At 37.8% G+C, this 22987-nt stretch overlaps 1 protein-coding gene across 2 annotated transcripts in view; it reads right to left on the bottom strand.

Annotated features, from left to right (window-relative positions):
• Window positions 1–20417, bottom strand: part of Abcd2 (ATP binding cassette subfamily D member 2) — a 41745-nt gene extending 21328 nt beyond the window's left edge. The window contains exons 1-6 of one of the 2 annotated variants that reach the window (XM_055627248.1): window positions 19373–20417; window positions 17609–17789; window positions 11474–11595; window positions 7841–8006; window positions 6795–6889; window positions 3296–3441 (exon numbers count right to left, since the gene is read on the bottom strand). In XM_055627248.1, coding sequence (XP_055483223.1) covers window positions 3296–3441; window positions 6795–6889; window positions 7841–8006; window positions 11474–11595; window positions 17609–17789; window positions 19373–20311 — 1649 coding nt within the window. In that variant the 5' untranslated portion in view covers window positions 20312–20417. The remainder of the gene's footprint in view (window positions 1–3295; window positions 3442–6794; window positions 6890–7840; window positions 8007–11473; window positions 11596–17608; window positions 17790–19372) is intronic. The other variant, XM_055627249.1, reaches the window with a different exon arrangement.
• Between the last annotated feature and the right edge of the window lie 2570 nt (window positions 20418–22987).

Raw genomic sequence — 22987 nt, 5'->3', positions numbered from 1 at the left:
GAAAGAGTGTCAGTTTAGTACAATCCTTGTAAGTCCAATCCTTCTCTCATTTTGCTAATGTTATATTTGTCAGACTCAGAGTCATAGATAAACAGAACTTATACAAATTTTGAAATGTGACTGTAGGGGGGGTCTAAATCTACCTCAGATTGCTTGATGTAGTGTATGGACATGTGATTTTGAGTAGTAAGTAGCTATTTGTTAGTATTTCTCTCCTGTGAGAGTTCTTCCAAGGAAGAATAGCGAGAGCAGGAAAATCTGAAGTACAATCCCATGGTCGGTTGTGCCCAACTATAGACAGCTGCAGAGAAGAGAGTGTGAAGCATGCAAATGATCCCCTGGGGATTAGCTAAAGCAGCATAAGGGACCACAAGGCTGCCATTCTGTCATTCTTCCTTTCCCCTTCCTTCCCTATATGTTCTCTCAAATCCCATATTTCAATTTCTCCTTTTGATGACTGTTAGTTCACTGTCAGTGCTGATCAAAAAAAAAAAAAAAAAAAAAAAAAAAAAAAAAACACCTAAGTAAACACACATAAAAGCTGGCTTTGGGGGCTGTGACCGGTGCAGCAGAAACTCACCAAGGAATGTCAGTAAAGGAGCCATAAATTAGTGAAGAAATGAAAGCAAGAGTAGAGGGTCACATGCGTTTCATTAGAGGCTTTGGAAGAAGAGAAAACACAGCAAGAATAGGAGAACTGATCCAGCAGCCATCTGATTAAGGAGTACAGTAATATCACGCGGGACATTCAGACTTGGTGGCAAAGTCTCGAGTGAGTATGTTTCCAGGTAAGATTTGAGCAAAGCCCCAACATTTTGCCCTTCATCTTCCTACAGAAGCACAGTGGACAATGTACATTTCAGATGAAATGTTCTGTCCTAAATCCTACAGATGCTCCAGTTCTTATAGTCTGTCAATGATGAAGACGGGGTAAGGGAAAATAGTTTGAACCCAATCTGCACAGAATAAGTCTATATTTCTGCACTCAGGCTCAGATATCCAAAGCTCTGGTTTTTATTATTAACATTGCTAAAGCATTAGAAGACACCAACTGGGAAAATACTGGGGTGATTTCACAATTTCTCAGGAATTCATGTTTCCCAATTTAGAAACTGAGCCAGAGTAGCATTTTTGTTTGGGTCTCTGTGTATGGAGGTTTGGTTAAAAAACAAAACAAAACAAAACAAAAAAACAAAACAAAACAAAACAAGTGTTTATTCTTCTCTGAGTAGTTTTATTTTGCTTACTGCATAATTTAAGAAACCCACTCTGGTAAAACCTACTTTGCTTCCCCCAATGAAGGTAGAAATGTATTTTTCATTTAATGAATGCATAAAGAGATCCATCCTCTAAGAACAAATACTTCAACCACAGTGATTAGATGTAAAATCTGTTTGATGATTTACAGAGTTTATGCTTAGGCCTCAATTCTGTGTTGTTTTTTTCTGCCAAACTAGTAGTAAGCTTACATTCCATTGCTGGAAAGTAGTGAAAAATTAATCAGTCACTTATGTGGTCATCTGAGATCACTCACTGACATATTTTAAAGGAGGCATACTGTTACCTTCTCTTACATAACAGAATCTTATATAATCATCCCAGAATTTAACTGAAAATACCACTTTTAGAATACAAGAAATAAATGCTACAATTAGATTTTCTTAGTTTACCTTTGTGTTTTAAGTAAAAGTTTAGGCAAAAATGAAAGGCATGCGGCTGTATAATATTTTAAGTACAAATATAATCAGCATGCCTTTACATGCATTTAATTAAGGTAAACTGACTTAAGACAATAATCACTTAAAGATTAAAATATAGACTCCTGTGCTTAATTTTTGCCTACACTAGGTTAGAGTTGACTTTTATTCTTATGAAAGAATACATTTCATAAGAAAAAGTTTCCTAATGACTTCTGTGTATTGTAAAATACACCATGGTTATTTCATTCTGAGAGTAAAGGTTAATTCAGTCTCTTTCATAAACTTGGCCATTTCTTAGAAAACTTTTGTCCCTATATCACATGTATATTCAAGAAGTGTTTTATTCATATAATATGAAATATCTAATGGGTAAAATGTAAGCTTTTCTGTGCATTTTCACTTTCATCAAGAATGTTTTTGGATAGACCATTTTTCTCATGGTTCTGTATGTTATAGGTTAAGTAAAAAATTGAAATATTACTACTTACTACATTCACTTACAAACCCTAACCTGAGGTTTCCCAAAGGACAGAAAAGAAACAATGTTTGTGGTGTCACAGGGCATTGTAGTTGTGTTACACTCAGGTACCAACAATTCTGGCAAGACTTAACATTTTCAGCTAACACACTTCTTCACCTCCAGACACACCAGGCAGCACTCTGCTACTACCACTGTGAGTCTTATTTGCAAGAAGACAAATCCACAGGACCCAGTTCCTGCGTATGGTCTAAACGCCAGGCCAACTGCCAGAATGGTAGCACCATTTACCAACAAAGAGGGGTCTAAAGTGTGTGATACTACCTAGACCTACATTCCCATCCGAGGTTCTCTGTTGCACACCAGCCGTCTCTGATCCAGAGAAAACACTGTCTGCTTAAACCAGGCGACACACAAGGTGACTCAGAGGATATACGTGTAATGTAATGTCTGTTGAACCTGGATGACACTTGGAGAAATCTCTGGGCTAGAGGATCTTATCTTTACAACTGGTTTCCTATCACCCACAAAAAATACTCCAAATTCCCAAGTATAGAACCTTGTGTTTAGGTACTTCTGTGTTGTTATTAGGGTAAATGGACAAAGATTTTGGGATAACAACCTGCTTTTCCATGCTTATCTTATTCTTAAAACAACTTTAATTCAGGCAGTTAAGATTATTAATTATCTAGCACAATCAAAATAAAGGCTTTTACAGGGCTGTTAGGCATGAATGGACGATTTTAGGACACATGAGTATATGTAGCATGATAGTAAGATCTGTATAGAACCTACACTGTATTTTTATCTGTAAGAAGATAATATGACATTGAATTATTCTTTGGAGCCATTTATTCTTTCCTAAGACAACTGAAGTCTTTTAATATTCTTAACATGTTATCAAATCTGAAAATTGTAAGAAGTGGTATTGATCCAGAATCTATTATATTCAAAGCAGTAAGACAGAACTTGGGGAAAAACTGAACTCATCCTTATTTCCCCAATAGTTTCTCTCCATGGAAATACCTTTAAATGAGCATAAACCAAAGAGCCTGAGAAATGAACACAATTCAAGAGCAAAAGCAATTGTCTTCATTTGATGTCAAGCACGTCTTACCTCTGTGGAATATAGAACATATGTTGGGGAGGTGGTTTATACAGGACTCCTTCATACACAGGCCACAGGCCACTTAAGATTCTGAAGAGAGAGCTTTTCCCACAACCATTGGGGCCAGTTATCAAAAGATGCATCCCTTCTTCTACCTAAAGTTAGATATAAAATTATAAGCTGCAATATTTAATAATTACTTCATTTGGTAGCATTTTTAAGTATTTTTTTAAAGCACTCAATCATATGATAACCTTAAATAGAAAGACAGGATTAGAACCTCAAGTTTGGCTTTGACTATTCTCTGAAGCTAAAAGTATCACAAAATAATTAACTGCAAAGAAAAAGAATTTTTTTAGAATGAACACTGGCTTTTCAACACTTCAACTAAGATTTGTTTTTTATCAGATCTACACACATGTAGAGAAATTAACTACACACTAAAGAAGACAAATAATGAGGTTTAAATTAAAATTACATTTTGTTTTAATTATATTACTATCTAATTAAATTTATATAAAATACAAAAGCAAATGTAAGCTGAATATACTATAAAGCATATTTATCCAAGGAGCCAACTGGGTTCTTAATTTTGTACTTTAGTGTCTGAAATGCTACAAAATCACATAATCAGAGAGAAAAGATTATTCAAATTCTGCTTCATTCACAGTGTAAAAAATACACTTATGAAACCAAGACAGAAGAAAGCAAGGAAATTATAATGCAGGGTATGCCTAGGCTTGAGTTTAAACATGTATAGTTGAGTCTCCATATTCATGACTCCACTTCTGAGAAATCAGCCAACTGAAGATTGAAAATACTTGGAAAAATAAATGGTTGCATCTATATCAAATATGTACAGAATCTTTTTACATATTCTGTATAAAATTGCACATAATGGATTTTAAAGCTATCAGATTGGGGTATCATGGAACCCATTCCTTAAGGATATTTAGGAAGACTGTATAACATAAAACATTCCTCTGTCTATGTAAGTGGAGAATATATACTATTCACTGGTAAAACAAGTTTTATTTATTAATCACTTATCAGGAGCTCCCCTTGATTGTTCGTCTTAGTTATCTATTAAATGTAAACATTAGACCTCGTGACTTTTCATTCTCTTCAGTAGGGTGGAGAGGTTGCCTTCCTGTCTCCCTTGCAGGACATCATGAAGAGCAAGAGCAGGAACACTGCTTACAAATTTGATTTGATTTACAGTTAGTGATGCAAAAATAAAAATAAGATGAAAGGGTGAGAGGTAGACATCGACAGGATGTAGGTGCATATACACATATATGAACATATATTTTCACTGAACGGATAAAGACATCCATGTTCCCAACAAACACAAGACACACTGCCAAAGATCAAAGACAGAGGTAGAGTGATAGCATTCCAGAAAGTCCTGTGGAGAACCCAAAGAGCAGGAGCTCTGTCTCGCTGCTTCTTTTCCACTAGACTCTTGACGATGGATGATTACTTTGATAGATGCATGAGGACTCTCTGAAAGAGTATCGGAAGGTACATGCCATGGTGAACAGTACATTCACAGAATGTTGTCAAAGCATCAATTTCTATTAGGCGTACTTAGAAATTTAACAACTTTTAAGGTGATAATTGAAGAGCCTTTTATATTGCTATTTTCTTAGCATAACTTCTCAGCAAATACTGAGTGTGAGTTAAAAAAAAAATCTCATACTTCGGATTTTTCCCCCCTAAGTCATAATTTTAATTTTGAAGACCAACAAAAGGATAAAAATTATTTTCCTCAACAGGTGTGTATTTTCCAATCAATACTGAAGAAACACAAGTTTTTATCCAATTCTAGGGATATTAGAATTAAAATACAAGTTCCTAAGGCAAAAATAATAGCAAATAGTATATTATAACAATGTGCATCTTCATAGCATCTTAAATATCTGTATGAGTCTTCCACTAGATTATTGTTTATTTTACACAAGAGACTGAGCTCTGAGTTTTTCTTTGAAGTATTATGGTTCTACAGTGACATGGTTAAAAGACAGCAATATTCAACCTTTGACGTCTATCTATTGAAAAATTAAGGCAACAAGAATCAGTATTCTATTACCAAAACTGACCAATGCAACAACAAAAACACAGTTTTGTTCCTTTGTTTTCCAGAGTGAGGATTGAACTGAAGGCCTTTGCACGCCAGGCAATCACTCTACACACTCAGCAGCATCCTCAGCTAATATGCTAAACTATCAATAGAAAATAAAATATTACATATTTGCAATGAGTAGCTAATTGGTACTCATGCCAGAGCCTAATAATAAGACCTTTCTATGGGTTTATAACAAACAATAAATCCCGACCAAACAATTTCTCTTTAATTTATTAACAGGATTTCCCTGTGTTCCAAGCATCTCATCCTCTCCTTTCAACTTCCAGTAACTCTGTTCAATTGCAAATATATCTCGAATAATGAAGCTTAGGCTAAGATCTATTTTAAAGTCATTTGTATTACGATGTTCCTAATTTGATTATGAGGTCTGATCATGCCTTTGTTTAAACGTGGCTCAAATGCCTTTATTATAGTTGATATGGTTTGAATCAGAAATGTCTTTTATGGGACCATGTGTTGATCAGTAAGTCTCCAATTCCAGTTCATTTTGGAAGGTGGTGGGAAGCCTTGGACTTGATTCCCACCTGGAGGAAGAAGGTCAGCGAGACTGTGTCCCTGGGCCTGACCTTTATGTATTCTCTTTTTCTACTTGCTACCTTGCTTTCAGTAAGGACCCTCATTTCTACATTTCCTGGCAGATGTCCAACTATACCTCAGGCCCCAAGCAGTGAAGCAGCTCAATCTCAAATAAACTAAAAACTTTTTTATAAGTTACCAGTGTAAGAACACAATGACATAAGTAACTAATATAACATGTTTGCTATCTTATACCTAGTCTAAATTATATGTTTAAATTTCACAGGGCCTTGGGCTTACACAGTGTTTTTGTATTTATTAGTTTTGTAATTAAAATATAGGATATTAAATAATTTTCAACAGAACTGAAAGCTCAAGTTGAATCAACGAATCTTCTGATTATTTAAGGTCAAAATCAAAATTAGAAAACACATATTAGTAAATTTGAATTTGATAATGACCTTTAGGAAAAGGTAATATTTCAGAAAGTATGTGAAAGTATAGTCTTATAGATTTCTTAAAAAGTTTTTTAAAAGCTAAAATTCATTTCCAGATATTAATTTCTGAGATTTCTTCTTGTTCTCCAGAGCTACCTTGATCGCCTCTCATTGATCTGTAATTTGATTTTCAACCAGGCACTAAAGCAGCAGAAATCAAAGTTTTCTTTTCTCTCTGCTTTTTGAGGAAGATACTGCTTCCACAACTGAGCCACTGTGCATACCTTTTTGATTTCCCCTTTTCCACATGCTCCTCTCCAAGAATTTAACATAAGGTACATGAATTCTGAGTTGTTTTCTATTAGTGTGAGGCCAACAATCAGAAGATTCTTGAATATCATCTTACTTTGAAGTTCAGCCTGGAAGCCACCACTTCTCCCGCTGGTGTAATTATGGGAACATTTTCACAAATGATTCCATGATTCACATCAACAACTGTTCCTATAATCAAGGAATAGTGGAAGTTACAGAGGCTATCATAAGTTACTTCTTTTTTAAATTTTATTTATTTTTTTATTTATCACAATTGATTCACCTTGTATCCCAGCTGTAGCCCCCATCCTCATCCCCTCCCAGTCCCACCCTCCCTCCCTCTTCTCCTCCCATGCCCCTCCCCAGTCTACGGATAGGGGAGGTCCTCCCCCCCTTCCCTCTGACCCCAGCCTATCAGGTCTCCTCAGGACTGTCTGCACACAAGTTGCTTCTAATCAACTTGAAGGATAATACTACAGAATGGGCAAACTCAATTATAAAGATAGTTCACAGCAGTAAGTCACGGGAAAAAATTAAATAGACTTGAAGTCAATTTAATACTATTTATATTTTTAATCTATTTAGAAGGCCTTTCTGATAAAAAATAATTTTATAATCAAATATCAGTATCTTTATCCCAGCAGACTTAGACTATATCAAATGTAACTTAGTTACACAATTCAGAGTTATTCTGTTCCCCTATTTCCTATAAGAAAAAAAATACACTGTTCCAAAAAAAGGAATTAAGAAGTGATATATTTCAACACAGAATAAACATTTAGAAAAACAGAAAAATGAAAAAAGAAAAACATATGGCCCTAACAGTGATTCTATTTACTAGATCAAATTTTCAAAGCAGATAATTCATCCAGCCATATGTGCTGTCTCCAAATACAATGCTAACATATTTTCCTGACTATAAATGTCATATTTTCTTATTAGTGCACTATTTGTCATCGTCAACTGCAACACTAACATTGGAGACTGCTGTTTAAATAATGTTTGTCATTTAAATACTAATTTCTTATAACTAGGAAAAGCTGTTTTCTAAAGAAGAAACATTTAGTTCTTTTCATAAGATGATATTAAAGTGTAAGGAAAATGTAAAACAAAACAAACAAAACCTCTGCAGTTTATTACCTCTGATCTCCAGGGTGTCACTCAGGGGTGGTTCCATGTTACCTCCACTCTGTTTGTGATTTTCAGGCTCCTGAGTGGCATTTCTCCTATAAATGCCTCTTTTTACCTCATCAAAAACCCAGAACATATTGTATACTCTAGCAGTATAGCCTGCTAGTTCAGTGATCTAAAATCAACATATAAGAAAGAAGTTAATATTGTCATGATAGACAACTCTATAAAATTGTGTAATATATAAACTAAAAAAATCAAAGCCTACAATAAACTTCTTGATTTGTTGTTAACAATTCTACATTATTATATATGATAAAAACAAACAAACAAAAAAACCCCAATACATTTGACTACTGAAACAGAGGCAAGGGGCTTATTAAGGACAATAAAGGGAGAAGACAACAGCACAGCTGCCATTTGAGTTGCAAAACAAAACAAAACAAAATATTGATTTACCTCAGTGTTCAAAATGAAATGATAAGCTTTCATGATATTAATGAGTCATAGGGGTCTTTTAGTCAAATTTGTGATTTGGTCCACTTAAATAAAATGGTCGGAGTCTTGCTCTGCAGCTCTGGCTTACCTCATAGTGACAGAGGTGTGCCTGCCCTGCTTTCCAATCCCCGTTAATCCCTGCCTGGGTTAAAAGCCTCCATTTACCATTACCATCCCTTTCCCTTTTTCTCCTATTTAAAATAGATTATCAGGCTGAGTATCTACCCTAATGGTAGAGCACTTGTCTAGATTAATTGAAGCCCTGGACTCATTCCTCCATAAAGACACGTATATATTCAGAGAATTTGAAACAGAACAATGGCATTAGCTCTAATTCTATTTACTAGCTAAAATTTTAAAAAGCAAACGATTCATTCAGCCATATGTTCTATCTGCAAACATAACCCAAAGCATTTTTTTTTTCCCAAAAGGAAGCAGCATCAACAAGCATGAGTGTTTAAGCATGTGTGCATGTGAACATCCTAAACAGCAGAGTACTTTTTCCTATTTATAAATGAATGTTTCTAAGCCAAATGTTGCCAAAGTTCCCGTCTGAGCCAAGGAGTACTGGTGCTAGAGGGACACACACATTGTGAAAGGGAGCCCCGTGAGAGGCATCAGGACCTTCTTAAGGTCAGCCAGAACCACAGTCCAGATTATTTTCAAGCCAAATATGATTTAAACGCTCAAGGAAGACTGTAAATACATGATTTTTTTTTCTACATAAGATTATGAAAGAAGATGAAATAAGATTCTGCTTTAGTCCACAGAGCTCCACAGAAAGACCCTTTGCTCTGGTTCTGCCAGATGTCCATGTGGGTCAAGCTCCTGCTGTTTTTCAATTATGCCAGAACAGCTTGCTTTCAGGGGGCGGTGAAAGGTAACTCATCTTCTCCATATCATTTGTCTCAACAAAAGAACTGGGAAACTGACACCGATAAGTATGCATGTCACAAAAGATGTCTTCTAACCGTCATATATAGATTAGCACGGCGATGCTGGCAGTTGGTTGAGACCTTCATGAGTAAAAATCTTAAGCAATAATGATAGGTGTCAGTGTCACAGGCCTTCTTCTCCTGAAGAGAGTGCTGTAATTTGACCATTTGTTGATGTATTTTAATGTTATAACTATCTAAAGGATGGCTCGACTTCTTAAAGAAAGTCTCACATTCTTAAGTACAGGCAAAGAGAGAGATGGTTTAACAAAACATGGATTTAAAAGAAACTTGGGTTGTGCTAGTTAGGATTTCTACTGCTGTGGTAAAATGCCATGACTAAAAGCAACCTGGTGAGGAGAGGGTTTATTTTATCTTACAACTTCCAGGTCACGCATTGTCACTGAAGGAAGTCAGGGAAGGAAGTCAAGGCAAGAACCTGCAGGTAGGAACTGAAGCAGAGGCCATGAAGGAATGCTACCCACAGGCTTGCTCCCATGGCTTGCGTAGCCTGCTTTCTTATACAACTAAGGACCTCCTGCTGAGGACGGGCAGATGACACTAGTCCCCCACAATGGGTCATGCCTTCCCACATCTGTTATTAACCAATACAGGAGCCCACAGACTTGTCTGCAGCCCAATCTTATCGGAGACATTGTTTCAATTAAGTTTTCCTCTTTCTAGATTTGTCCAGCTTTGTGTCAGGTTCACAGAAACCAAGCAGCCCTTTGGGCAAATGTAAATATTAGCATAGAAAAAAAAAAAAAAAAAAACGAAAATTACAGATAAATTCAAAAGAAGCAGGATAAACAGATTAGGTAAACAGATTAGGATGGACGCTAATCTGAGAGTATTCCAGAAGACAAAAATGCTTTGGCACACACCAGGGGTTGTTTGTACAATATAGAATCCTGAATATAAAGGAGGCTTGCTCCCCTGGAGCTAGTATAAGAGACACAGTGATTTCTTTTCCTGTCACAAGGGCACAGGGCATTTAAGAAGTGAACATTTTTAAATTCAAAGCATACAAGGTCAAGATAATGACAAACAAACTCATTTACCATTGAAGATAATCTAGAATAGTTAAATGATGGCCCTTCTGTGACTTAGCCCATTTTAATGTGAGATGGGTAAGTTTGTGTCATTTAATTTTAAAAACAAATATTTACTGTTTAATAATAAAATGAACTACATGGAAAAAAGACTATCTCGAAATATGTATCTCCAGATTATTAAAATTACTGTTTCAATTTTTTAAATTGCACAGTTTAAGCCAATGGTATAGAACCATTGGCTCTATGGTGAAAAGAAAATTCAGTTCAGTAGATCATCTCTGTAAGAAACTCAGAAACCTTGAAGTTGTATCATACTCCATCTGTTAAAGATAAATTTACAAGGGTACTCAAGCAATTCATTTCGCTTTATCATCTACAAGATTAGTTAAAAGAAACTTTAGCAATATCTGAATTGAAATGTCATTTTGATCTCAATCTAGTAATAGCTAAAGCTCTTTTTTTTAAACATTCTTTTAAAAAACACTTATTAGCCACATACTTAAGTATTGGAATGGATACTAGGACTAGAAAGATGAATGTGATGGTTATCAGAGAGCTCAGGGTAAGGCACAGGGGAAAGAGCCACACTGTAGTAAAGTGGCAGAGACAAAGAAGCCCACGCACATGCTTCAAAGATGGCAGACTTCATCAGTGGAGGATGAGCAAAGTTTGCAAGATATAAAGCGGGTATTATTAACTAACATGTATTGGGTGTTGAAATGTGTTGACATAGTACCCCACATTATGAACTTTTTATAGCATACAAAATCATTGCTGTCATTACCCCAATTTATAAGTAAGGAAACAGGGGTGGGGAAGTGGGGATCCAGACAGATAAGCTTGAGGAGCTCACGTGATTTGCAGATGATGTACTGTGAATGTAAATTAAGCCTGGGCGCTACAGGCCAGACAAGAGCCTATTTTTTTCTCTCTTCCTTTAAAAGCAGTAAAATCATGCTTGTAAACAGGAATAACAGAACACCTCACTTCAGAGTTGCTTCCCTTGGCCTCAATTATCCTCTTGATAGTTTTGAGTAGAGAGAGGGAGGAAAAAAAAACTGTTCTTAAAGTGCTATGCATATTTTATAATTTACACTTAACTTTATTTTCAGATCCTTTCATATTTTAAGGAAATTTGCAAGAAATTCAAATACCTCTTTGTATGAAGACATAATCCTTTCGATAGCATCAGCTCCAGAGGCTAGTAAATTCCGGGCGGTGGTAAAGGCCTCTGTCCGGTCACTCACCATAGCTTGCTTTGGACCGTCTTCTAGATCTAAGACAAAATCCCAAAACTACTGAGTTTTCTTTCCCCAAGTACTGTCTTATTTTATACCAATAACTTATGGCTAAAATAACAATGTTTCATAACTATCGGCAATCTCCTAGAAACAAAGTTCATTGTTATTATCGTTGTTATATGTAACAAATACCATATGTGTATTAGGTTTTGTCAGAAGCTCCCTTTTGCATTACTGGTTTGGACCAAGAGTTAGCACGACTGATTCTACAGGCATTGGGTTGTTTCCATTCTGCCTCCTTTCAGCCTTCCCCTGTCCAACTTCTTTGGTTACTATTCCAGCTGTGTAATAAACTCTCCTGACATCCTCAAGAAAAGCACTAAATAGAGGGAGCTGGGACAGCAAAGTGCTTCCGCGTAGGCATGACCTGCGTTTGGATTCCCTGTCCCCATGCTCTTTTAAAGACCTGGGCATGGTGGTCACCTTAGCACTAGAAGAACAGGAGGGTCCTGGAGCTCACTGGCCAGCCAGGAGAAATCAGTGAGCTCCAGGCTTAAAAGAAAAGATGGGGTGGAGTTCTGGTGAGATTTTGCAGTAGGTAAATTCACTTGCCACCAAGCCTAATTCCAGACTCTGGTCCCCAGATCCTGCACGGTAGGAGACAACAACTCCCAAGAGCTGTCTTCTGACCTCCACATACATAATTGCCTGTATTTCTACATACACAGAAACACACACAGTAGTAAATGCATGTGTGCACAATGACACTTTTAAATAATGAAAATACTATTTTAAAAATTAAAAGTAAATAAACATGAAAATAAAGGTGGAGAGATATCTCAAGATATGCCTGACATTGCCTTCTGGTCTTCACACACAGCACCCATGTGCACACATGCACAGGGCCTTATAAACATTTATAGACACTACATGCCCATACCCTTACAGCAACCTACTAACAAATATACAAAAACAAATATGGTATGTTTTTTTTTTTTTAAAAAAAACAAAAAACAAAAAACAAAAAACAAAAAACAACAGGAATTTGAACAGGGCCAGCTCTAATCATTTTGATATTTTCCTCCTTTCTCAAACATTTTCCATCCTGTAGTTCGGCTGAATCGCTAACATGTCCTGCTCTGTCAGTCCTTTGGGATGTACACATTTGATTTCTTCTCACTATGTAGTCCAAACTGGCCTGGTCTTTAAACTGTGATCCTCCAGCTCCAGCCCCTAGTACTAGGATTATAGGTGCACATGACACACCCGGCTCTAGGTATTTTGAAAATACATTTAAAATGCATAATGAGTCGTAGATAACCACAAGAAAAATCCCATGGGATTCTCAGCCAGCTACCAAAACAGTGAATCCCTCTGTGGCCTAAAACTAAGACAAAGCTTGGATTCTGACCATCTGGCTCACTGTCTCAACTGATAGCTGGGTTTTATGAATGTGGGTTAAAAGGGGTTTGACCTTTCACTGACAACCTCTGTCAAGAACAAAGACCATTTGTGCAGATGGACCTGTGGTTGATATGGAATCAAAGCTCCCGTATTGCATTGGCAGATTAATGCCTTCTGAGTTTTCTTCATGCTTTTAACAGCAAGATAAATATTTTCCCCACAGTGTGTAACTTTTAAGCCAGCTTGCTCTTTGGCAGCTACCATGGAAGCGGGTGACAGTAGCATTATTTCTCTGATAAGGCCAGGTCCCTTAGGTTCAGAGATATGAATCCACGGCCTGAAATGCTCACCTACTTTATGTCTCAGCACATTTGTTTCTTTAGTGAAGAGCAAAGTCACTGCTAACAAGTTTTCCTCTAATCACTTTCTCTCAGGACAAAGAAAGGCGATATGCAGCCTTAAAATAATAAGCGGAAGAATAACTTAAAACTAGGATGTTTCCATTTCCGAGGCTGGCACATCAGTTCACACTGTCAGCTTGCAGAGCAAGTTTCAGCGTGGTGAGCTGTGCAGGAGGGAAGGCAGTAGAGCGGGAGTCACGGTATTCCCCCATCCCTAGCGTTCCAGGTAACTACCGGTGTGAGTTAGACAATCCAGGAGGTTTAGATTACAGGCCCCGAGGCCCTCTTCTGAAGGGGGAAACAGCATGTTCTAGAACCAATTCTGTTTTACATAAAAATACCCTATCCTTACTATGAACGTCCACTCGACATTGAAAAAGGGTGGCCTGGTAGAGCTATGACAGTTTTGATTTTCTTTTTCTCCTGATGACAAAAATTATACAGGTTCTTTCTCCTAACCCAGTAGTTCTCTACCTTCCCAATGCTGTGACCTTTTAAATACAGTTGTTCATGTTGTGGTGACCCCTCCAACCATAAAATTATTTTTTGTTGCTACTACTGTAATTTTGGTACTGTTTTGATTCACAATGTATATATCAGATATGCAGGATATCCGATACGAGACCCCTGTGAAAGGGTCATTCGACTCCCAAAAGGGTCATGACCCACAGATTGAAAACCAGTGCCCTAAAACAGTCTTATTTTTGACTCCCTACTCACTTTCAAATCTTTGCTCCCTTTCGACAGCAATAATGATATCAGCAAATATCCATTAATTATTTTCTATGAGCAGGCACTGTATTAAGTTTTGTATCAGTCTTTATGACAATCCTGCTAAGTTCCCCTAGTTTGGATATCAAGAACTTGAAGCACAAAAAAAGCAGTTCTCAGAGTCACTTGTAAGCAGAACTGCCTCCATTTCAGCCCAAGCACTTTAACTCCAGAGCCCACAGGCTGGGAATGTGGTACATGCTAACAAGAATGGGCCACTCGACCTTTCACTCCTGCCCAAGGATTGTCTCAAGGCACACCAGTGCATTACAACTTCACAGCAACTCTGAATGATACATATTATCCACACAGTTAAGAAAACTAAGGCCTATAAGTTTATGTAGTGTTCCCAAAGCTTGGTTAACTATTACATCAGGCCAAGGTTCCCCCTTCTCTTTCTCTTCCCACTCCATACCCCTTTCTTCATCTATCTTACTCATTCTCTTTTCCATATTCCTACTCTGTTTCATACTTTAAAATTTTTATTTTAAATTTTTAATTGTGTATGTGTCTGTGGGGGGAATAGAAGGGTATATGCATATGAGGCGAGACGCTGCCCATGCAGGCCAACAAAGGATGTTACATATCCTGAAACTAGAGTTACAAACACCTGTGAACCGCTGAATAGGGAGGCTGGGAACTGAACTCTAGTTCCCTGTAAGAGCAGCAGGTGCTCATACTCACTGGGCTGTGTCTCTAGGCATCGATTCACCCATTTGTCCCACACTTTCTTATGCCTTGAAATGTATAATATCAAGCAATTATTTCATCTGTAACACAAGAGACAACTAAGTCATTATATATATATATATATATATATATATATATATATATATATATATACACACACACACAGAGAGAGAGAGAGAAGGGATCTTTCTATGTAGCCCTAGCTGTTCTGAAACTCACTTTGTAGATCCAAGAAGGCTCAGAACTCACAGAAATCCACCTGCTTCTGCCTCCAGAGTGCTGGAGTAAAAAAGGCTTACATCACCATGGCCGGACTTAAAATTTAAGACTGGATTAAAGACTGTGACATAAAATTTCTAGGCCTTCAATCTGAAAGTGATATCAGTATCATAAAAAAAAATATTTCCACTGAATGGAATGGTATTTTCACTGGGAGTCAAATATATTAAGGAGCATGAGCATATATGAATGCATATAGCAACCTTGAGTTCTATAGACTTGGAAACAGTCTCAAATATCATTCTGCAGGAGGGTCCATTTCTCTTCTGTGAGGGTCTTAAGTCGTCCTTTTCTGGAATGTGCTTTACATGATACTTTGTTTCACTTATAACTTCAGCATAACATTTTTTTTTTCAGCTCGTACTCTTAGTATTTGTAGGGATTAATTTTAGACATCTCATTAGCTCTTGGCAAGTGAGCTAGTTAGCTTCGTGGCCTACATGTTTACTTCTTACTAGCCTCAGTGGGGTTAATTTGTACCATTAATAGCTGCATTTTTTTTCTATTCGGTGTGGATTGCACTAATAAGACCAAACACTGCTAATGGCATTGCTCTTTAATGGGACTATCTTTAATGCACATTTACTATAAACCTTTTGATGAATGTTAATTAGTTTAAGAAAAACTTTTTCATTTATGTTTTTCCAAATTTCTTAGCAAAACCAGTCTTAAGGGTGTATGTTTTTCAGTGTCCTCTCTTTCACTCTTTGGGAAAGTAGTTATTTCTTTACAAAAGGATTATGTCTTGAATACTATTACCAAGAATACCTTTTACATTAGAAATTTAAAGTGATTTCTTGGTAAATTTGAACACATAAAAACAGATAAAATTCCATTTCCCTTCCCTATTTGGCAGCTTACTGGTGGAGTAAATTCATTATGTGTTTAGGACTGACAACTCACAGTCACTGAAATGACCATATTTAGCTTAGTAATGACTCAAATTTGACAATTTTTAAATAAAAATGGTTTAAACTATTGAAGCAACTTTAAAAATTAAACATATAGATTTTCATTTGTTTTTATTATTACCTCACTTTAAACAATAGCCATTAAGACCTAACTCTACATAAACACCTGTAAAATAATACAAATTCTCTTACATGTTTGTTTTCCAGCACTCACTATCACACATCAGGTGCAATAGCTATGTACTTCATAAGCATTTCTGTGCTACATTCCCACAAACCACTCTGAAGTAGCCTTTCCTGATTCATTTTTCCACAAGAAGCACTCAAAGCCTGGAGAGTTTGACGTGACTAAGAGGGTCTCAGCAGGACTCATGGGGGCTAAGTGTGAAATCAAACTCCATTTCTCTTGAAAGTCTGCTTTAGTCTCACCCCTCAAAAGGCACAATTCTGATCAAGTGGTTCTAAAGAGAAAAGGGATATTTGATTTTGGGGGAACAGAAAAATATCTTTCTTCGTCAATTAAAGCCATCTTTTGGTATCTGTGGGGAATAAGGAGGCTGGCTCAGACCCTGAAGAGTCTGAGATCTACCTATGCCAAATAGCTTAAAGAAGGTGCTGTAGTGATTACAAGGTTTACATCATCTTGTGTTCTTTAAATCTCTCCAGATTATTTGCAACACTTCATCAAATACAGAGGCTGTGGAAACAGTCATTACACTGGATTCTTTAGGGAAAAAAATGTATGTGTTAATTATGGACAGGTTCTCTCTATATCTGCTTTACACTCCTATTTTTGCTTTGTTCTTGGCTGAATTCTTGAATGTGAACCTATGGAGGCTGGACTCTAATTGTGATCCCTTCATTCCTACCAGTAAAGACTCAAACTCTCACACAGAAAGAACATGGCAACATTGTTCTTCTTGCCCTTCTCTTTCACAGTTATACCAAAACAACAACAACAACAACAACAACAACAACAACAACAACACAAAAAGGTGGTAAGAACTGTAGAGACAGGTATAAGGTAGAATTAGCTAACTGCAGCTTGGTAACTCTCACCCACGAAACATCACCAAATCATGCCTTAGGAAAAGTGTCTGCATTACTAGAGGAGAACTCACTCCAGGACACCTACATGCACCCCAAAACAACATTCCTGATTGTCTAAAGTAGCCAACCAGCTTTCAAATCACAAGTCAGGATAAATGTAGTTATAGAAAATTTGTATGCTTAACCCATAGGATGTTAAGAAGAAAACATGAGGTGTGCTCGTGTCATACCCTTTCTGAAGATATTGATTTGTCTTGTGGTTAAATGTAAACCAAAATGTCATTGAACAATGTAGTTAAAACTGCTACAGGTAGACTTCCAGAAACACTATGTCAGGAGACCTCCTTGGCAAGGTCCTTTGAGCCACCTGTTGCTTCTTTTGTACTCATGGTCCCATTTTTGAACGCTAAAAACTACCACAGTTTCTGAGTACAGATAACTACAGATAATGGCTGTCTACACAGAAATACATGTAACATGCAATGGCATCTCAGAGAAACACTGTTGAGTGTCTATTTAAGATTAAGCATGAATGTTATTACCACCATCTGCAAAGCCTGTTGCAGTGATAATAGGTATAGCCACCATAATTAGTCCACAGCTGCTCCACACATACTTCATCAAGAACTGTTCTATCATGATGTACCATAAACGCTTGGATAAAATAAGGTTCATCTGATAAGCTAAAGCCTTGTAACTTTTCTGCAGTTGCTTCATTTCTACCTAAAAAGGGAAAAAGATAAGAATTAAATCCAGCATGAGCTATGGAAATAAGCACTGTAATTGCTTAAAGATTTCTCTAATGATATAGATATATTAGTTTGCTTTATTTAGTATAGCCACTGTTGAGACATTTACACAACCAATAAATGTAACTAGATATTATCATTACTCATAATGTAGTATTATGAAAACATGTTATAGAATGAATATAATATTGATTGAAATACACATGAGTATGATGGGTCATAGCTCAGTGTTAGAACACTTGCATGTTGCTATCATAATAAGGCCTTAGGTACTATTTCCAATAGTTCAGAGCATGTGGGGGGGGGGAAGAGAGGTAGGCAGAAAGAGAGAAAACAGAGACAGAAAGACTTATAATTGTAATTTTAAAATTTTAAGATGTTAAATAATGTTCTATGAAGATTGGAGTATTGTTAAGGCCATTCATTCTTGATAACACTAAAAACATACAAAACATGTATAGTTAGACACCTTTGAATTAGCTCAATTTTCCAGATTTTGTTTTGTAATCGAGGAGGATTTAAAAAACCTTCTTTATATCAGGTTCAATGATTCAGAAATAACAAATGAGTACATAATACACAAGGCCAATTTCAAGTAAGACTAGAGCTCCTAAATCAGTTTAGAATTTTTCTTTGGGTTGTTCCTACTATTGAAAAAGAAACAGTGCTAATTCTTGATGTTCTATAAGAAACATCATTCTGCTTGGTAATTAAAATATAACTATAAACACTTCAATATATATTGCCAAACCATTAGCATTAAGATTTCAGATGTGCCCCCCCCCCCAATTTATATCATACTCAACATTCTGAAGCAACTGTAACACACCAAAATTGTACATTGTACATAACTGGGCTAATTATCTTACTGTTGAAGATCCATGGAATTTAAAAACAGTACCCTAATGCTTCTTCCTACTCCCGTCCTCTCTAATCTTAGTTTTTTAGTTCTCTACTAGGCAAAATGTAATTGTCTCTGTCAAAATTATGTGCTCAGCATGAACTAACCTAAAGAAAATGCCATTTCATTACACACACCGCCTCTGCATTTAATCCGCACTCTCTCATTGATCAGTTTTGCAAAAGTGTCCAAACTGTTTTCTCTTTGAGAGCAGTTCCCCTCTCCTGGACACAAAAGAACAACAGAGAGTACTACCGGAATATCTTCATCTCAGTCCAAAGAGGTTTACTTAGTTCCCAAGCATGCATTTTCTTCACAATGTGCAGAACCACTCACCAACTTAGTATTTAAGTTTTAAGAAAACGCCTTTGAGGTCATTCATTTCATTCATATTTGAGTAACAGAGGCTAGGGAGAACACTTTAAAACGTATGGAAATTTTATTCTCACGGAACTTCAGAAAAGTTTACACTAATTCCCTAATGGCTGGTGATTTAAAGGACCAATGAAGTTTGTATTTTAGCACAATCTAGCTACGAGAGGACTCTAAAATGCTCAGAAAGTGGGTCTGTCAACAGGACAACAGATGGTATCTAGCGGTGCAGTGGCTGCTTGAACGGTCTCATGTTTCACCCGTTGCTTTCATGACTGTCTTACCTTATGTCCTCTGTAGAAGGCAATTTCTTCCACATTGGCTATGATTCTGGAGTGAACATACCGCAAATAGCCTTTCCTGTGAGCTTCTTCAGCCACCAGGGTACCAAATTTGGGCGAGCAAGCTTTCAGCACTTTAGCAGTGGCATAGACTACGAGTCCTGCTAACAGCGTGGGCCCTGTGGGGCTTGCTCCTCGGGATGTGGCCGTCCGGATGAGTGTATAGGAGGTTAGGATTACGTCTAGAATAGGTTTGGTAAGGTTGGAATACAAGTGAGCCACAGACTGCGAGAACATCATGATGTCTTCAGTAAGAGACTGGTCTGGGTTTGCTAGCCGCCCGTCCATATTTATCACCTTATAATAAGTCTGGTTGGCAAAATAGGTTTCATAGGCATGATCTACTAAGCGAGTTCTGAAGGCCAAAGCCAGCTTACACTCCAGGTACCTGATTGCGCTGTTGACAAAGGTGGCAGGAATGGCAATCATAAGCCACTTGATTAATTTGATGACGAAACTCCGGGGCTTCTTTTCCACGATGCTTTTCACGATTTTCCCATCCAGACCAGCCACATAGATAGACAGAAATGTTCTTGAGATTAGAGTCACTGAGTGGAGGCAGAGCCACCCCGTTTCCGTGGTCACAAGTTTTGGAAAGAGGATTTTCCGAAGTTCTAGTAGCTGTTTGAAAAAATCTGCATTCAGTCCCGGTGCAGGCTTCTTACAGACAATCTCTGTGCAATGCAGTATTTCTCTGTTCTCTGCAGGCGGGCAAGCTGCTGCTTTCGTCTTCCTGTGGCCAGACTGCTTTAAACGCTTGCCAATGATGGGATAGAGGGTTTTCAGAGCGTATGCCGCAGCCACCAGGCAGGCAGCCCTTTTAGCAGCCCCGGATCTGGTCCATTTCACCCGATAGGCTGATGCATTTAGCATGTGTATCATCTTTTCCAGCTACACAAATGGGTCTCTTTAAAAAGAATTCCTTTTAAAAGCTCATGCTTCGCCAAAAGCCCGACAAACGTTTCAGAAAACCCCACAGCCTCCCATGCTCTGCAGCCTGTCTTCCCTAGTTATTTTGTTCTTCAGTGATGGATGCAGCAAAGCTCAAACTCCACCGCATCCAGTGGGGGCGAATCCCTCAGCAGCCAGAGCCGGACAGGCTCCTCCCCCGGGCTTCTCATTGGCTGCGAGGGCGGTGAGACCCTGGACTCCTCGCCTCTTCCCTTTGAACCTTAAAAAGAAAGAGCGAGCCAAAACAAATTCTACACTTAAACTGGAGTTCAAAGAGTTAAATATCTATTTCTGGGGAGGTCAAATCAGGTCAGCTGCTGGAGAACAAACCTTCCCTTTGAGCTACTGAGCATGCTCAGCGTCACTTAGAAACCCTCGGAAGTTTCAGAATATACATCCCCCGTCTCTAAGATTTCTACAAGGGAAAGGGCAGACGGAAAGGAAGATTTACAGCAGCTTTAATGAGCGCAGAAAGAACCGAGGAGAGAAGGGTGGAGTCTCAAGATGGTTAACGGAACCAGCCAAAGGAAAGGAGTCGGACAAGAGAGATAAGCGCCAGGGCCGTAAAAAAAGTAGCAAACACAGTTGGAGGAGAATGTTTTGTCCTGAGAAAGCCGCGTCCCTGTCTGTCCCACCCCCCCCCCGCCCCCGCCCAGGGCCGCCCTTACTTCTGTTTTCTCAGACATTCCCGGAACATATTAGATAGACTGAGACTGAGGGTGTCCCTTGTGAATAAACTCCAGGCAAGCTTGTGCATTGCAGAATAGTTATCTGCTACAGTCGGAGCTCTTCCGCCGCTCCCCTGCGTTAACTTGTCCTGGTAATCAAAATCTTCGCGCCCCAGGATTGTCATGTTTAGCAATGTTGATCTGGCTCGTTTATATTTGCTTACAAAGTGGCTTAAAGATTTTCCCTTTTGTTTTTACTTGGAAGTAATGTAGCCTTATTGTAAGACTTTAATCAGCTGGGAATTGAGCTGGAGTTAGATGACTTATTTTTAAAAAGCGGCGTTTTAAGGCGCATTTCTTCAAGATATATTTTTTTTTTCTTCAAGTTTTTCTTTACGCTCACAGGTAATCTGCTGGCTCCTTCCTATGAGTATTTTTTTTATAGCTGATAAAAATCAAGAATGTTTAAAAGTTATTCACAGTCCCAGTGGGAGATTTTTAAAGATCAATAGTCATGCAATACTTTGCATATTTAAAAAAAAAAAAAGGTGAAGGTCATTTCTAAAGGCAAGGCAAAGGTGGTTTTGCATGATAGTCCCTTTCTCTGCTCCTCTCTTTTGCGTTCTTGACAACTGACTTATCCTGAAGGTGTGCATTTACGCTAGAGCACAGCATGGCAAGTTAGAACTGTCCATCTTAACCTGCTACGTGTTAGATGACCCTTAAGCTAATAATCATTTTAGTCTGCAAATCTCTGTGCTAGAATGCGTTCCCCAACGTTGAGTGATCTTCACGGCTCAGTTATTCATGAATCAAAGAATTGCTCTTGCTTTTATAAGAATTTTTTTTTTAACAGTATCCTTTTGAGTTCTTCGACTTATATATGCAAATTATAAGAATTGTTATAAAAAGGTCATTTGTTTGCATTCAACTGAACAGCTTTCCCAGCGTATGAGTGACTGATAAGGCACATATCTTTGGTTTTCAGCTATGTTAGCAGCACACCAACATAACATGCAGTTGAGACTCCCTGGGCTGCCAATGAATACATCTACAGCACATCTCATAAACCCTAAGCACAGGGAATATCAAGGTAGAGTGGTGGGGAGGTTGGAAGAGCCAGAGGACCAGAAGAATCCCCTGTGGGAGTGTGTCTCCTAGAAATAAAGGGAAGCTTGACCCAAGTTCCCTTAACTTCACAGCCACTTACCAGGATCTGAACAAATGCAACACCAACAGACATGCTAATGTGGAACTGGAACTCTCACAGAGACACTACTAAACCAAGAACTACAGGCAGCTAAGGGGGGAGAAATTGTCTTCCCCAGGGATGAATGAGCCCCTTAACTGGTTATCCTATACTAAGTGCTCATAACAAGCAACATACATACAAGCAGCACTAAGCAGGTACAGCAGGTTTTATTCACGCGTGTGTGTGTGTGTGTGTGTGTGAGAGTGAGTGTGTGTGTGTAAAACAATAACAAAGAAAAAGAAGCCATGAATTTGAGAGGCAAGTGGGGAGAGAGGGGTGGCTGGAAGGAAGAAAAGTTTGGTGGGCATATAATTATATTTTAACTTAAAAAAAATTAAAGATTACAAAAGAGAGAGAGAGAGACCTTGTGGGCTGTTGTGTGGTTTTGCTTAAAGTGCTTGCTTAGCATGCTTGAGGCATTGAGTTTTTTGAGTCACAACACTGGAGAAAGGATTGATTTTCTAAGCTCAAATGTGAAGATCACTGAGTCATAATGGTTATTGACAAAATATTTTATTTCTTGCTTTTTGGATTTTGTTATTGGTGTTTGGAAAATAAAAACCTTTTTACATATACAAAACTAAACCGTTTATGTCACATCTTCTGGTAGTTAAACAGTAAGGATAGGGTGTTCGTTCAGGCTGGATGCCTAGATTAGACAGAAGCTGGCAGTTGAAGCTGGTGTCT

The sequence above is a fragment of the Psammomys obesus genome, unplaced genomic scaffold (genome assembly GCF_907164565.1).
Source record: "Psammomys obesus unplaced genomic scaffold, mPsaObe1.curated_primary_1811, whole genome shotgun sequence".
NCBI classification, from domain to species: Eukaryota; Metazoa; Chordata; class Mammalia; order Rodentia; family Muridae; genus Psammomys; species Psammomys obesus.
The sequence above is the reverse complement of the archived record's forward strand: the minus strand, read 5'-3'. Positions and strand labels throughout refer to the sequence as shown.